Source organism: Mytilus californianus, unplaced genomic scaffold (assembly GCF_021869535.1).
Source record: "Mytilus californianus isolate M0D057914Y unplaced genomic scaffold, xbMytCali1.0.p SCAF_3, whole genome shotgun sequence".
Classification (NCBI taxonomy): Eukaryota; Metazoa; Mollusca; class Bivalvia; order Mytilida; family Mytilidae; genus Mytilus; species Mytilus californianus.
Genome location: NW_026262679.1, coordinates 98,032,256 through 98,050,436, shown reverse-complemented (window position 1 = coordinate 98,050,436; position 18,181 = coordinate 98,032,256). Strand labels below are relative to the sequence as shown.

The 18,181-nt window shown below is 32.4% G+C and overlaps 1 protein-coding gene across 1 annotated transcript in view; it reads right to left on the bottom strand.

Moving 5' to 3' along the window:
- Positions 1-243: 243 nt before the first annotated feature.
- LOC127733288 (insulin-degrading enzyme-like) overlaps positions 244-18,181 on the bottom strand; it is a 58,624-nt gene continuing 40,686 nt past the window's right edge. The window contains exons 20-28 of the mRNA XM_052242642.1: positions 17,687-17,807; positions 16,164-16,255; positions 13,014-13,125; positions 12,283-12,450; positions 9,095-9,219; positions 8,173-8,320; positions 6,531-6,592; positions 2,677-2,838; positions 244-1,886 (exon numbers count right to left, since the gene is read on the bottom strand). Coding sequence (XP_052098602.1) covers positions 1,785-1,886; positions 2,677-2,838; positions 6,531-6,592; positions 8,173-8,320; positions 9,095-9,219; positions 12,283-12,450; positions 13,014-13,125; positions 16,164-16,255; positions 17,687-17,807 — 1,092 coding nt within the window. The 3' untranslated portion in view covers positions 244-1,784. The remainder of the gene's footprint in view (positions 1,887-2,676; positions 2,839-6,530; positions 6,593-8,172; positions 8,321-9,094; positions 9,220-12,282; positions 12,451-13,013; positions 13,126-16,163; positions 16,256-17,686; positions 17,808-18,181) is intronic.

Genomic DNA, 18,181 nt, shown 5'->3' with positions numbered 1-18,181 from the left:
TAGACATGTGTTTAGATCAACTAATTTACCGAAACAAGTAGTTCTAGACATGTTTAGATAAACTAATTTACTGTAACAAGTAGTTCTAGACATGTGTTTAGATCAACTAATTTACTGTAACAAGTAGTTCTAGACATGTGTTTTAGATGATTTTATCACTGTTACACAACTGTAACTATCAGTTCTAGACTACTGTCGTATATATGAAGGTACTGTCTTCAGAAGTGATAATCTGACCATATAATAGGTTACAAACATACTTATTAATGATATATAATAGGTTACAAACATTACTTATTAATGATATAATTTATTTTGCCATTTGATTTTGCCCAACCATACATAGGTCTCTGTTGGTCATATACGCCTAACATTTTAAGGTATTTAAACATCATTGGCTTTCAAGTGTTTGAGTTTGGATGTTCCTGGTGAAGGTAAAACCAGTAAACAACTTCAGATGCACCAAAATTATAAAATGATAATTATCTGTTTAAGTGCATGTATGAAATCCAGTTACAAATACAATTTCATATAAGGCAAAAATATATAAAAAAAAAAAAGTCATATACAAAAGTACTGTTAATTCAAAAATTATTGTGTATAAGTAAAAGAGTATGAGGGGTATACATAAAGTATACAGCTACCTAAACTGCATTTACCAATGTTGATCACAGAGACCAATGAGGGGGTACTTTATGCAATTTAGTGAAATGCTGAAATCAATAAATGCAATCAGAATTACAAATACAACTTCTAATTAATGCCATAGTAATAATGACATATTTTTCACAATAATAAAAACATTTAATAAATTCCTAAAATCACATAAACATACATCAGTATGCAATATTTAAAAAAAAAATTAAAAAATAATAAGACCTTCTTAATTTCCTCCATTGTACATCAACAGTTGAAAGTTGTGATATTGGTCTAGGTAATACATCATCAAAACTCTATCAAAAGGGAAAGGAGTCTCTAGTTAACACTATAGTTATTTAATTTCTGAACCTATACTTTGCATAAATTATTCAGTTTTAGTGCCTGTTACCTTAATTCATTAAACAATTTCTAATGAATCCAAGGAATTTAATAGCCATTTCTTTTGCATCAATCTTAATCTTAATAACATGCACATGAAAAGGAGATGGTCAACAGCATACCAAAATACCTTGGTTGTTGATGGGATATTTCATAAGTAAAAATGTGAGTGTATAACATTAATGTTTATGTCCAATTTGCTCCGGGTCTTATTCCAACCATCATTTCATTCTCACTACAAACATTAAACACACTTAACTGACTAGACACACACTGCCCAGTTGTCATTCATGAAATATGAAAAGTGATATTTGCTTGCCAGATGTAGACGGGACTCTTTCTTATCTTACAGGCAACCCTTTAAATTTACCAATGGTTCAACTCCAATTACCTAGAAGTTATACTTCTCTAAAATTAACTTTTGCTTAAAATTGTGCACAAGTGATAAAAATATTCCACTGAAACAAGCAGTATTGAGACTGCAAACTGGATTGTTTTATTGTAATTTATTTTAATACATATTGTATATTTAAGAAAACAAACTGAAATCAAATAATTAATCAATTTTGATTATATAAGATATTACAGAATTGTTGATGATGTTAACAGAAAAATAAAAGCTTTTTTCATTTGAAGGTAAAATTTCACCAAGTGCTTTTTAAAACTCAACTAGAGTTGAATCACAAAGTAAAGTTTCATTAGGTCTTCTATTTTCATCACAACTATTCTTCCTATCAATAAATTTATCATAATTTAGATCTAGCTTTCTGTAGGTCTATATAAGGCCTTGGTAATGGATAAAGTCCCATGTCTCTTTTGAACTCTGCTACACTGGTCACAACCATAGGCTGAAAAAGACAATCATTGAAATTCTCCTTAAAATAAACATTAGAGTATAGTCTACAAAGGACAGGGCTCACTTTTTTTTTTCAAAATAAGGCCTTAAGTTTCAAATTTTTCATAATATATCACAAAAGGCCACTATTTGTTTCTTAAAAGGATCCAGTTTAAGAGCCTTAATGCTAGGTAAAACAAATCTCTTCCTTATAAAATTGAGAATGGAAATGGGGAATGTGTCAAAGAGACAACAACCCGACCATAGAGCAGACAACAGCCAAAGGCCACCGATGGGTCTTCAATGCAGCGAGAAACTCCCGCACCCGGAGGCGTCCTTCAGCTGGCCCCTAAACAAATATGTATACTAGTTCAGTGATAATGGACTTCATACTAAACTCCAAATTATACACAGGAAAATAAAATAAAAAATGATACAAGACTAACAAAGGCCAGAGGCTCCTGACTTGGGACAGGCGCAAACATGCGGGGGGGTTAAACATGTTTTTTGAGATCTCAACCCTCCCCCTATACCTCTAGCCAATGTAGAAAAAACAAACGCACAACAGTACGCACAGTAAAACTCAGTATAAGAGAAGTCCGAGTCCAATGTCAGAATAGGAAACAAAAGAAAATAAACAAAATGACAATCATACATAAATATTATAGTTTCAAAATTCAGCATATTTTGGAGAAGATATCAAGATACGATGAGTTTGTGAAGTTTTTCGGACCTAAAAGCTTTAGGAAAACCTTGATTGAAATTTTCTCAAACAGAGTCATTTTCAAAGGTAACATAATTACCTGAGGTAGTTCTGGAGAGGGCAGCAGATTGTTCCCATCATCTGTAGTTTCTGTTGTCTGTTGTTCTCCATTTGTTTCTGTTGTTTGTTGTTCTCCATTGACGGAGGAAACAACATGAATAGAAAACTTCTTCCTGTACGGAGCACCTACAGCTATTCTATCCTAAAATATACAATGCATAGTTTTATATATTATTGAAAGATATTTCTGGTAAGAAATTTCAAAGTAACCCCCTACCCCTTGATGATTACAGCATTTAACTATATTAAAGGATTTTTTTTATTAAAAAATGTGGGTAGTGTCCACATGTGGACACAGATGATGCCCCTGCTTGCATATCATATAGTTATAAAGGGCATAACTGAAGAACGATAAAAGTGACGGTACCCAAATTTGAACTTGATCTGAGTTTTGTGGTAATAAGCATTGTGTGTAAGTCTCATAACATTTGGTTGAGGCTAACTTAAGTAGAGAATAGAAACGAAAAATTCAGCAATTTTTGTGTTTATAAAGGGACATAACTCAAGAATGGTAAAAGTGTTGCCACCAAATTTCTTACTTAATCTGTATTATGTAGTAATAAGCATTGTGTATAAGTTTCATAACATTTGGTTGAAGCAAACTAAAGTTCGAAAACGGAAACAAAAAAATTGTACTTGATCTTAGTTTTGTGGTATTGAATATTGTGTTTAGGGTTGGGGAAAACTTAAGTAACAGAATGGAAACTAAACATTTTGCAATCTTTCCATTTATAAAGGGGCATAACTCAATAATGGTTAAAGCGACACTACCCAAATTCAACTTGATCTGTGTTTTATCAGTGGAAGTCAAAATTAAACATTGCATTGTATAAAGCATTGATTTTTAGTGAATCAACTATAATCATGGACAAAGGAAGATAACTCCAATTTTAATAAAATGCTTCGCTGTGCGCAGCTTGATACGACCGCAGAGGTCGAACCCTGAACAGTTTGGGCAAGTATGGACACAACATTCAAGCTTGATACAGCACTGGATTTGGATTGTGATTAAATATTTGACACAGTATAGGTTTCTGACACACAATGAATGTGGTCTAAGAACTTAAAATTTTTTAATTTACCTATTCAAAACATATCATTATTATTTGCTTTTATATATAAATCAGAAATAACCAATTTAAAATGGAAAATTTTAAAGAAAACAAAAATCCCTCCCACAAATTTTTTGAACCCCCTTATGATTCATCACCCCCAAACTCAATCCCAACCTTCCCTTTGTGGTATGGTACCTTGCAGTACAATTTCAGAGAGATCCATACACTTGAACACAAGTTATTGTCTGGAAACTAGAAAAATGCTTGTTTTTAGGCCCCTTTTTGGCCCCAAACGTTTAGGGCAATTACCCCAAAACTCAAACCCAGCTTTCTCTTTGTGATATGGAATCTTGTAGTACAATTTCATAAAGATCCATACACTTACACACAAGTTATTGTCATGAAACTAGAAAAATGCTTGTTTTTTCCCCCTTTTTTGCCCCTTATTCTTAAAATTTTGAGGCAGTTACCCCCAAAATCAATCCCAGCCTTCCCTTTGTGATATGGTACCTTGCAGTACAATTTCAGAGAGATTCATACACTTGAACACAAGTTATTGTCTGGAAATAGAAAAATGCTTATTTTTGGCCCTTTTTGGCCCCTTTTTCCTAAATGTTTAGGGCAATTACCCCCAAACTCAATTCCAGCTTTCCCTTTGTGATATGGAACCTTGTAGTAAAATTTCAGAAAGATCCATACACTTACACACAAGTTATTATCATGAAACTAGAAAAATGCTTGTTTTTTGTCCCTTTTTTGTCCCCTAATTCCTAAAATTTTGAGGCAATTACCCCCAAAATCAATACCAGCATTCCCTTTGTGATATGGAACCTTGTGGTACAATGTCAGAGAGATCCATACACTAACACACAAGTTATGTCTGGAAGTTACAAAAATGCTTATTTTTGGCCCCTAATTCCTTAACTGTTGGTACCATAACCCCCAAAATCAATCCCTACCTTCCTTTTGTGGTATTGAACCTTATGGTAAAATTTCATAGAGATCCATTCACTTAAACTAAAGTAAGAGTGAGAAAACCAATGTGTCTTCGGATGACGACGACGACGACAGCGACAACGTCATACCAATATACGACCTCGTATAAAAATTACTTGATATTTAGAAGAAAATAAAAATTTTGCAATTTTTCCATTTATAAAGGGCATAACTCTAGAACGGTTAAAGTGACGCCACCAAAATTCAAACTTGATCTGTGTTTTGTGGTAATAAGCATTGTGTATAAGTTTCATAACATTTGGTTGAGGCAAACTCAAGTTTGAGAACGGAAACCAATTTTGGGACGTACGTACAGACAGACAAGGGTAAAACTTAATGCCCCCACCGCTACGACTGGGGCATAAAAAATTAAAACAGGAAATTCAATAATTCTTTCTGATGATCTGGAGTTGTTGGGTTGCTGTATTGTTGTTGAAACAAATTCTCAAATTGCATGCATCTAAAATTATGGTGCAAATACCTGGAAGTGGGTGAATTATGGAGTAAATGACTTTTCATTATAAATCCATAGCAATCAGAAACCTTTCCTTCAATGTTCAAATAAGTTGAGTTAGATTTGATAATGAAAGTAGTTGGTGCATTAAAGAATCTTGGTTGTTGATATAAGTTATTTGTGTTGTTTGGTTGCTGTCTCATTTATATATACCCCAAATATCTGTTGACAGAATTTTCTTTTCATTCAAGTTCATTTTTTTTATAAAAAGTTAGGATCTTTCTTTGGGATGTATAATTTCCTTACAATAGTTTTGACAATATTATAATTCTATATACAAATAAGTGGAAATTACTATTAAAATAAACAAGGAATGTGTCCATGGGACACAGATGATGCCCCCGCTTGCATATCATATTAAGTTATAAAGGAACATAACTGAAGAACAGTAAAAGTGACGCTACCAAAATGTGTACTTGATCTGAGTTTTGTAGTAATAAGTATTGTGTATAAGTTTCATAAAATTTGGTTGAGGCAAACTTAAGTTAGAGAACGGAAACGAAAAATACAGCAATTTTTCAGTTTGTAAAGGGACATAACTCTAAAATGGTTAAAGTGACACCACCAAAACTCAATCTTGATCTGTATTTTGTGGTAATAAGCATTGTGTATAAGTTTCATTACATTTGGTTGAGGAAAACTAAAGTTAGAGAACGGAAACAAAAAATCAGCAATTTTTTCCATTTGTAAAGGGGCATAACTCTAAAACTGTTAAAGTGACACCACCAAAATTTAAACTTGATCTATATTTTGTGGTAATAAGCATTGTGTATAAGTTTCATAACATTTGGTTGAGGCAAACTTAAGTTAGAGAACGGAAAGGAAAAATTCAGCAATTTTTCCATTTGTAAAGGGGCATAACTCTAGAATGGTTGAAGTGATGCCACCAAAATTCAAACTTGATCTGTGTTTTGTGGTAATACGCATTGTGTTTAAGTTTCATAACATTTGGTTGAGGCAAACTAAAGTAAGAGAACGGAAACCAACTATGGGACGTACGTACAGACGGACAAGGGTAAAACTTAATGCCCCCTCCGCTACGGCGGGAGCATAAAAACATATTAATCTTTTGAACACAAGAAATTTAAGAATCTATACATAACACAACTTATCTTCTTACTCCTATCAAGTGTATAATTATTTACAATTGTTCTGACAATAGTACAATCATGTGGACAAATAAAAAATAAACCATATGAAAAAGTTCATGCTAATTTTCTTATCACAATAAATAATTGAATGTAAACATAACATGACATATCTTCTTACTTTGAAAAAACTAAAGACATCTTCTTTCTTCACAGTTTTCAAAAATTCAACTTCCACAGTTTCTGAAAATAATTATAATTTTTACATAAAAGATATTAGATATTTTTTTATTGTTTGCTTAAATAAACTATTGACACAGAGATATGTGCCACGTTTTGTAATTTTGATAGTATAGTGCAAATGTTGAAATTTAAATGGCAATATATAAACATGTAAACTATGCAAATCATTCAAAGTCAATGTACTATGACTGAAGGTGCAAAGCCAAATAACCTCCATGAAAATGAGATACGCTAATGCTAATACATCTGCATACAAAATTTCATTTACCTACTAGTAATAGTCCGAGTACACAGTTATTTCGTAGTGCATTTCTTTTAGACAATAAATGAAAATTAAAAAAATCCCACCTGCGCTTTCTCAATAATATTTTTACAGTGTGTTGTACTACTTTTGAGACAAATTATATCAAAATTATAGAAAACTTCATCGGCTCTAACTCAAAATATGGACAATTTTATGTTAAGGGGGTCTTGAAATCTTTTGACAGCTTCCGAAATGCTTATTTTTAACCTTTATCAGCTAGACCAAATCACTACTTTACTTTACAATTCATGACCCAAATTTTTTTACAGTGTAATTTTATCCCCCTACTTGCTATTTGAGGCATAAAACATGGAGAAATAAATTTGGAAGGGGTATAAAAAAAATTGGCAAGTAACACACTGTCCACACTACGGACTATATTTGTGGACAACGAAAATGAAAGGACGATAACTGTGTACTCGGACCTAATGGTTCCCCTTAAACTGACCTAATCACAAACTAATACATGTAAACTAAGCTAAAGTTCAAAGTCAGTATACATAATCTCCATGGAAATGAGATGTTCTAATGCTAATACAACTGCACATCAAATATCACTGACCTCTAGCAAATCCCCATAAACTGACCTAATCTCAAACTAATACATTGTTGATGCCGCCACCTACACCAAAAACAGCATGCCTAAGTTTCGCTTTTTCAACTTGAGACAAAAAGGTGAATGTGTGAGTTTCAAAAAGAGATGTTCGTTTCCTGACCTCTCAAAATGATGCAAGCAGAAATGTCAAAGCCTATGTTTAAGTCTTGGTAAAAATCACTCAAATGTGCACAATTTTAATGTCCTGTAGAAGAATTGGTGTAAGTTTGGTGGAATTTTGTAAGCTGTTTTCAAGGACTTGCAGATTAACAAACTGATATAAGCATAGTCTATGTTTTGATGTGGGAAACCCCTAAAATTCACTAAATTGAAAATTAAAATAGTAGGAGCAACACTTTATGTCCAGTAGAAAAATCTATACAATTTTGTTGGAATTTTGTTAAGCAGTTTTCAAGGAGTTGTAGATTTATGATTGAATGATTGAATGATTGATTGTTGGTGTTAAACGATACTTTCAGCAGTCTTGCTATATCCTGGCGGCCTGATTTTATTGGTGGAGAAAGCCGGAGTAGCCAGAGAGAAACACAGACCTTTGGGAGGAAAACTGAAAATTCTTGTCAATTAAGATTGGAGTGGAATGCACCTGCCACTTGATGGGTTCAAACTCACAACCCCAAATGCAAATGGTGGCTTATATTTCTTGTGGGTTTTTATTCTTACCTCTGTCAAAATTATACTGTTGAGATAATATTTCGGACCAGTATCTTGAATTTTGTCCTGATATCTTTTTAGGTTTCTCCATACGTTTGGACACCAGAGCTTTCAAATGTTTTTGGAATGCTTCTTCTGTCATATCTTTGATATAGTCCTGTGTGAAAATTACAGGTTTGAAATCACATGAAGGCTTTTGAAACATAATGTATGATGCATATTGTCAGGGATAAAAGAGAGATTCCATATCGTAATCCAATATAAAAGTCTTATGAAAGAAGACACATAAGACACAAGTATTTTTGGTTACATTTCTTATGGAATAATGCCCAATTAAATACATAGTATTGTTTGATGTCATAGTTGTATAAATAATAATCATTTGATCAAATAATTGAAATATTCATGACACGCTGATCTCTGTGGTAAATGATCAAATCCTAAGTCTTTCAAGTCTGAATGTCAGCTTTTAGGGATAAAATTTCTTAAATATCGCCAATAACTGAACCTTGTATCGCCTTAAAAAGTGGATTAAATAATAAGATCTTATTGGTCTAAAACCTGACATGTAGTCAATTGCTCAGGTGTGCCTAAATAAATCTATGGTAAGGTCACATAAAGCAAAGCAACCTGAACAACTGAGAAATATTAAATTAGCTTTAAGATAAATACAAATTAAAGTTAATTCTGTGTGTACCAATTTCCAAGGATTCAAGAAAAATTATATTTTCATGGGTACTAAATTCTACATACAAAATAATAGGAAATGTTTATTTCATTAAACATTTGAATTGGAAGTTCAATTTTATCCTTAAAACCACAAAAACTTGTACCCCAACAAAAATAATGAATCCACATTGTAAATCAGTTACCGTGAAAATGTTAACTATGTTTTTTAGTATCAATACCCAGTGTTTAATTTTGTACTTACATCCATGCTATTTAGGAATGCCTCTACTCTTTTCTCTACATAATCAGGAGATCTATCAGACTGTATTATAACCCTCAGTCCTTGTACACCATTAGATCTTCTCACTCCACTGAATACTATATAACCTGGAAATAAGAAATTATTAATCTCAATCTCAGTACAGCAATTTATCAAATTCAATTGTTGTTAATCAAATTAAATGGTTGTTAATCAAAAAGGTTATAATACAAAACTTTTATTTTACAGATAGATTATTCAATGTTTGCATAAATAAAAATAATTTTATCATAAAAATGAAGATAAATCCATAACTAGATGTGTTGGAACGACACAAATGGCCCCGCTCATAAAAAAAGCGTAAAGCCATTTTCAGGAGTGGAAAATTTCAAAGTCCAAAGCACGTCATTATGACAAAAATCAGTGGAGCGGAACCAAACGTAAACTCGATCTGTTACTCATCATAGCAGACTCACATACTAAAAAACAGCTCAATATGTGAAGGCGTTTAGAAAAAAGCCTGTATAACTGTTTGTTGCGGTATGAAGGACAAGGGTAAAACTATATAAAAAGGCTGTGGACGCAGCAACTTAATAAAATGTTATTTTCCTTTTGCAAACACTGACACTTTTTCTAAGTACTGTGGACTCAATATTATTCATGGGAATCCAATTTTAGTGGATTTCCCCCAATTCAAATGTTCAAGAAAGTACAAACTTTCTATAGGCATATATGCAAACTTGGTATCGATGAAACCATAATATAGCAGGGTACTAACAGATGCTAGTTAAACAGTATACGTTTGTCATATAATCCTAATTTGTATGGTAAACAGGCTTAAAACAGGATGATCATTCCTTTAACAATTCTTTTATTTCATCCATATACATACATATCATCAAAACCAAAATGGCATAAATATTTTATGGACAATAATAAGCGCGAATTCCATCTAATAAAAAATCTACTTTTTTTATAATAATTACACATCTGCAGATTTTTAACTAGCAATCATGCGTCATATAGAAAATTGCACATCAGCAAAAGGACCATCACATTTTGCAAAAGACCACCACACTTCAGCCTGACCAGGGTACACTTTAGCGTCCCCATTGCACCTCCGAGTCTTACATACATATACTAATTTTTTTGTTGATGCCATGAACAGAGTTTAAGACACAATGTATCATGCTTCATCAGTTAAATAAATCAATCTAACCATTCTTTTGTTAGAAGGCTATTAAAACATACTTCCACTTTAATCAGGACTAATATAATATTATGTTACAATAAAATGCTCCGCAGGGCGCAGCTTGATACGACCGCAGAGGTCGAACCCTGAACAGTTGGGGCAAGTATGGACACAACATTCAAGCTTGATACAGCTCTGAATTTGGATTGTGATTAAATATTTGACACAGCATAGGTTTCTGACACAGAATGAATGTGGTCTAAGAACTTAAAAATTTTAAATTGGACATTCACCTATTATGGTCCAATATCCAAAATCTAAATACATGGTTAGATTCAGCATATCAAAGAACCCCAAGAATTCAATTTTTGATGAAATCAAACAAAGTTTAATTTTGGACCCTTTTGACCTCAATGTGGACAAAGTTGATAACGGGGCCCAAAAATCAAAAATCTAAATACATGGTTAGATTCAGCATATCAAAGAACCCCATATATTCAATTTTTGTTGAAATCAAACAAAGTTTAATTTTGGACCCCGATTTGGACCAACTTGAAAACTGGGCCCATAATCAAAAATCTAAATACATGTTTAGATTCAGCATATCAAAGAACCCTAAGAATTCAATTTTTGTTAAAATCAAACTTAGTTTAATTTTGGACCCTTTGTACCTTAATATAGACCAATTTGAAAACGGAACCAAAAATTAAGAATCTAAATACACGGTTAGATTCGGCATATCAAAGAACCCCAATAATTAAATTTTTGATGAAATCAAACAAAGTTTAATTTTGGACCCTTTGGACCTCAATGTGGACCAATTTAAAAACGGGGCACAAAATGCAAAAACTTAATACACGGTTAGATTCAGCATATTAAAGAATCCCAAGAATTCAAGAATAAAACCCCATTGAAATTGGTCAAGAAATAAGCAATTTATACGAAGTATCTTCTTTTGCACAATACTGTGCAATTGAATATTTCTTGCTATTGCGCAATACTGCACAATTGACAATTTCTTGCTATTGCGCAATATTGTGCTATTGGATATATCTTGCTATTGCGCAATACTGTGCAATTGAAGATTTCTTGCTATTGCGCAATACTGTGCAATTGAAGATTTCTTGCTATTGTGCAATACTGTGCAATTGAAAATTTCTTGCTATTGCACAATACTTATTATATAATAATTTACACATCCTGTTTGGTGTGTATCTCCTACCATATCATTATTATTTGCTTTTAAATATAAATCAGAAATAACCAACTTAAAATGGAAAATTTTAAAAGAAAAAAAAAAGGAAAAAATGAAAAAAAAAAAAATCCCCCCCCCCCCCAATTTTTAGAACCCCCATATGATTCATCACCCCCAAACTCAATCCCAGCCTTCCCTTTGTGGTATGGTACCTTGCAGGACAATTTCAGAGAGATCCATACACTTGAACACAAGTTATTGTCTGGAAACTAGAAAAATGCTTATTTTTGGCCCCTTATTCCTAAACGTTTCGGGCAATTACCCCTAAACTCAATTCCAGCTTTCCCTTTGTGATATGGAACCTTGTAGTACAATTTCAGAAAGATCCATACACTTTCACACAAGTTATTGTCATGAAACTAGAAAAATGCTTGTTTTTTGCCCCTAATTCCTAATATTTTGAGGCAATTACCCCCAAAATCAATCCCAGCATTCCCTTTGTGATATGGAACCTTGTGGTACAATGTCAGAGAGATCCATACACTAACACACAAGTTATGTCTGGAAGTTACAAAAATGATTATTTTTGGCCCCTAATTCCTTAACTGTTGGTACCATAACCCCCAAAATCAATCCCAACCTTCCTTTTGTGGTATTGAACCTTACGGTAAAATTTCATAGAGATCCATTCACTTAAACTAAAGTTAGAGTGCGAAAACCAATGTGTCTTCGGACGACGCCGACGACGCCAACGTCATACCAATATACGACCGCAAAAATTTTTGCGGTCGTATAAAAACTTACCTAACTGTTCTTTTGTTCTCAGGATATCAAAACAAGGTTCAGCTATAATCTGTACAAACATTTCCAGTAACATGTTAGGCTGTGTCTGTTGTAATCCACATTGATAGTATACCTCTATACTAGAACTTTTGTGGACATGATTCTTTTCATGATAAACAAATGATGAGCCTGAATAAAAAAAGAAGTACATGAATGACTAGATTATCTTCCTATAAATTGCAACTTGTTAAACAAATAATCTGATACTTATGATAATTGGCGTCTTTAACTGGAAGTTTTTTATATTACTAAACCTTTGATTTTTCACTATTAGAAATTAATACTTGGATAGGCACATACCTATAGTATAATAGAAAGATTCCGGTTTACTAAGCTGTCACTTGAAGAGATATTTAGGTATTGTGTTATTATTGTCCTGACCCTATCATATTGTTTGTTGATAATTAATATACTTTTACTGTATAGAGGTAAGATCAATATCGTTTCAGTTCAATTTTGTATGGAAACCCTAATCTTCAAGTACATGGGGTTACAACCAAATCTTAATTAATTTTCTGATAGAAGGACTTTTGCTCTAAAAACCAAACTCCCAAGCTTTCTTCAAGTAATTCTAAAAATAATTTGTGTTATAGACAGTTTTTCTGTTAGTCTATTTTTATATCACAGCTTTTTAAGATATGTATATTTTGTAAACATATAATTCAATGAGAACAATGAGAAAATAAACTAACCATCAGGCAGTTGTAACTCTCTAAGTCTTTTTGTCTGACTAGGCAATAATGGCTTAGTGTTACATTTAGTCGTCAGTATAGATTCTACTGTGTCAACAATATCTAATGCTCCCTGTAAAATACAATAGCTTCGTAACTTTTGTTAGTATATTATACAATCAAGCAGAATAAAGAGAACACTTTCTCTACATAGATTTTTTGAATTGACTAGACAATGAATTATATCAAAATTGAAGTTGTATCTTCTATATTCATGTATTTTTCCTATTTCGTATTTCATAAAAGATGATCTTAATGGTCCAACAACATTACAAGATAGAAATCCTTAATTTAATTTTAAATAAATTGCACAATATCCAAATTATTCAAAGCTTCTTAAAACATGATGTCCTAAAAATATCCTATCACAATGTTCTTAAAATTCTGTTCAAGCTAAAACACTTTCATCTTTTTCAAAAAACATTTTGTTGCTTTTTACAATGGTTTCATTGACAACCTATAGGTTGCACTTTGTAAATACAGCTATTTCACAAACCACGTCTATTTTGGGGAGATATATAATATTCATAGATAATTAATTTTGTTTACATACTGGTTCCCAGATATGATCTCTATGTTTCATCTCGTAGAGACATAACTTGGGAATGTTACCAGTAAATATACATATGCATAGCGGTGAAATTGAAATCTGTTGAAAACCTAAAGTTAAGGTAGGGGTAGTACAGAATTTTAGTATAAGTTTAAACTCTTAGAAGTTCGGGGCATATAAACATTGAAAATATGCCGCACAGCCCTATATTTTGACCTTTGAAAAAAATAGTGCATATGAACTTTCCATTCTAGGATATAATTTTTTTCAAAACTTCATAGTAAAAGTGGTACAGTTTTAGCCATAAAAGGAGTTCCTATGGGAAATTGCATTGTTGATATTTACAGAAATGTAACCTTTAATGGCCAACTATTCATTTTAATTCCTGCAAATTAGAAAATAAAGCAATGTTTTTAATTCTCCATAAAAAGCTACTGGATAAACATTGCAATAATTAAAACCAAAATTGTAAAAGAACAAGTGTTAAACTGTTAAAAATGTCAGGCATGGCCATTTTGAGAACAAAATACACACTACTGAAAAGAATTTTCATTAAAAAAAACAAGGTCTCATGATATTACATTAAAATATCAAATGTGTCATTAAATTAACTAGAGGCTCTAAAGAGCCTGTGTCGCTCACCTTGGTCTATGTGCATATTAAACAAAGGACACAGATGGATTCATGACGAAATTGTGTTTTGGTGATGGTGATGTGTTTGTAGATCTTACTTTACTGAACATTCTTGCTGCTTACAATTATCTCTGTCTATAAAGAACTTGGCCCAGTAGTAACAGTGGAAAATATTTTGTAAAAATTTACAAAAATTTACAAAATTTATGAAGATTATAAAAATTGACTATAAAGGGCAATTACTCCTTAAGGGGCCAATTGACATTTTGGTCATGTTGACTTATTTGTAGATCTTACTTTGCTGTACATTATTGCTGTTTACAGTTTATCTCTATCTATAATAATATTCAAGATAATAACCAAAAGCTGCAAAATTTTCTTAAAATTACCAATTCAGGAGCAGCAACCCAACAACGTGTTGCCTGATTGGTCTGAAAATTTAAGGGCAGATAGATCTTGACCTAATGAACAATTTTATCCTGACAGATTTGCTCTAAATGCTTTGGTTTCAGAGATATGAGCCAAATACGGCATTTTACCCGATGTACTATTTTTTAGCCATGTCCGCCATCTTGGTTTGCGGCCGGGGTCATCGGACACATTTTTTAAACTAGATACCCTAGGGTGCAATCAACAGTTTTTTTCTATGACGTCATATTTTAAGGGACCATGCCTAAGTGACCCTTAGTGGTGGAATGGTTAATAAAGATACTTGTATAAAACTAGATATTACTGGAATCAGAATTTTCTCTAGTTTATATTGAAATAATAATATACTGTACTTTTTAATATAGTAAAAAAGTTCTATCCAGAGAAAATGGGGAAAAAGTTGCCTAATCTGAACATAAAAAACCTGAAATCAGGTCATGTGCATACCCATGTAAACATGATACAGGCACATTTCCCATAATCAAAACTGTATGAAATTCATAGGTTTTTACCTGGCCTTTAATAAAAATCTTGTTTCAGGGTACGGTTTCCTGCTTCGAAAAGAGCTACAGTGGCTGCAAATAAGTTTTCAATTTTCACTGCCAAAAAAACAGGATGTTTACAGTGTTGTCTCCCCTCAAAACATGAATATTTAATCTTATTTTTAAAATTATTTTAATCATTCAACCTGTTTAATTTGAAAGCTAATTAACTAATTTTTACAATCAAATACAAAAAACATGATACTTTTTCACCAATTATATGAATAAAAAGGGATTTCCCTCCATGGTTATTTTTAGTCGGGGAATAACCCCTAGTTTTTTATACGAAACTGTTTATAGCATCCCTAATGATGATTGTGGACAAGTTTGGTTAAATTTGTCTTAGTACTTTCAGAGGAGAAGATTTTTGTAAAAGATTACAAAAATTTACGAAAAATGGTTAAAAATTGACTATAAAAGGCAATAACTCCTTAAGGGGTCAACTGACCATTTTGGTCAAGTTGACTTATTTGTAGATCTTACTTTGCTGAACATTATTGCTGTTTACAGTTTATCTCTATCTATAATAATATTCAAGACAATAACCAAAAACGGCAAAATTTCCTTAAAATTACCAATTCAATGGCAGCAACCCATCAACAGGTTGTCTGATTCATCTGAAAATTTCAGGGCAGATAGATCTTGACCTGATAAACAATTTTATTGTCAGATTTGCTCTAAATGCTTTGGTTTCAGAGATATAAGCCAAAATCTACATTTTACCCCTATGTTCTATTTTTAGCCATGGCGGCCATCTTGGTTGGTTGGCCGTGTCACTGGACACATTTTTTAAACTAGATACCCCAATGATGATTGTGGCCAAGTTTGGTTAAATTTGGCCAAGTAGTTTCAGAGGAGAAGATTTTTGTAAAAGTTAACGGACGACGGACGCCAAGTGATGAGAAAAGCTCACTTGGTCCTATGGGCCGGGTGAGCTAAAAATTAAAGACAACCAACCTGCTTTGTTACATTTCCATATATAAGTCCTTCTATATATAATTTAGATAATAACTGAGGTATAAAGGCATCTAGCTTCTCTACTGTCATCTCTGGAATATAAACATGAACATTCTAAAGTTATCAACAGCCATTACTGATATTGATCTAGAAGTAAGATGTAGATATGCTAGACCCATGAAAATGGCCACAGCTTTTAAATTAGAAATAGTGATACTCATTTGTTTTTTAATGCACTGATATAATAAAATGTTACTTATAAATCTGGAAACTCTTTTAGAACATTGAAAAAAAGACCCAACTGATTCACTATATACATCATGTATAACATTAACTTTTAAGTCAAGTGCTTGACTGACATTCATATTAGGTACACCAGCATGTTAATGTGATAATGCTGAGTTATATTTTTAACATACTGGCTTACTACATAAAATATTGCAGCATGACATGACATGTCTGCATACTGAGATACATTATTATGATTCCAATCAAAACAGTTTCTGTTTTTACTCCAAAATAAAGAAGCAGCAAAGACTAACTTTAAAAATTTGGTTGTGTGGTAGGGATTGCATCCCCTACCTTTAGGCAAGCACACAAAAACATTTAAGCAAACACTTGCATCATGCTACTGAGCTATTCTGACCTGGATCAATATCCCTAATGCGCCTCAAAATGAGGAACTCAAATGTTGTGTGTAAACAAAAAATCTCTGTGTAGTGATATTGGACATGTTTCTATTTTTAACAAGTGACTGAGCTTAACCATTTGTGTTGATCTGGAAAGAAGAGGACTATAGAATAAATGTGTAAAAACTATGGAGTTATTAAATGTGTTCAAAGTATTAAATTTTCAAAGAACTTATTGTGTTAAAAAAGGGATTTTTTAGCCGCATCACGAAAGGATTTTTGGGGTATGCTAATTTACAGAAAAGTAATCTCACTTCGTACCCCAAAAATTTAACCACAAATGTGAAAATGTCTCAGCTTCGAAACTAGCCATCATACATATCCAAGTTTATGATATGGGCTGAGCTACAGGAAAAAATGTTACCATTACCCCCTATGGAAAATCAATTAAGGATATTGACCCATCTGCATAGGCAGTCATAACCACTTCCATGAAGATCCCTCAAATATTAAAAAAAAACCATAAATTTTGATAAAAAAAAAAAGATAAAAAAAAGACTAACAATACCATAATTTTAAATTAAGCTATGTTAAAAATGGTTAATATCATAGGGCTGTTCCATAAAAACATACATGGGACACAGGGAAGGCACTTTAAAATCTCTACTATGGGTGGATGTCAAGTACAGTGGTAATGTAATTAAAATTCTAAATTTGCCTCTTTAGGTGCAGGTTACCAAATTATGAAAGTGCCTTCCCTGGGTACCATGTATGTTTTTATGGAACAGCCCTAATACACAAAAGAGCTCATGATTATGCCATTTTTATGGTTAAGAATTTGAAAATTCAAGCTGTGAATAATAACTATAAAGCCAAAATTACATTTATGCTTACCCTCAACACACTGTAATAATTCATCTTTGGTCCACATAAATTCTGACATCAGTACAGATGTGTAATATATAGCATGTTGATGTGGCTGTTCTGCACTGAAGTTCTTAAGGCTTCTGGTATACTAGAGAAATAATAAAAAAAACTGGTAAAACTATTATGATATTGTGTATTTAAGTTCATGCATCCTTCAGTGGCTAAATTTAACTCTGTCCATGCTTTTTTTCATTATTTGCGGTTTTCTTATTGGTCCGAGTACACAGTTATTTCGTAGTGCATTTCTTTTAGACAATAAATGAAAATTAAAAAAATCCCACCTGCGCTTTCTCAATAATATTTTTACAGTGTGGTGTACTACTTTTGGGACAAATTATATCAAAATTATAGAAAACTTCATCAGCTCTAACTCAAAATATGGACAATTTCATGTTAAGGGGGTCTTCAAATCTTTTGACAGCTTCCGAAGTGCTAATTTTTAACATTTTTCAGCTGGACCAA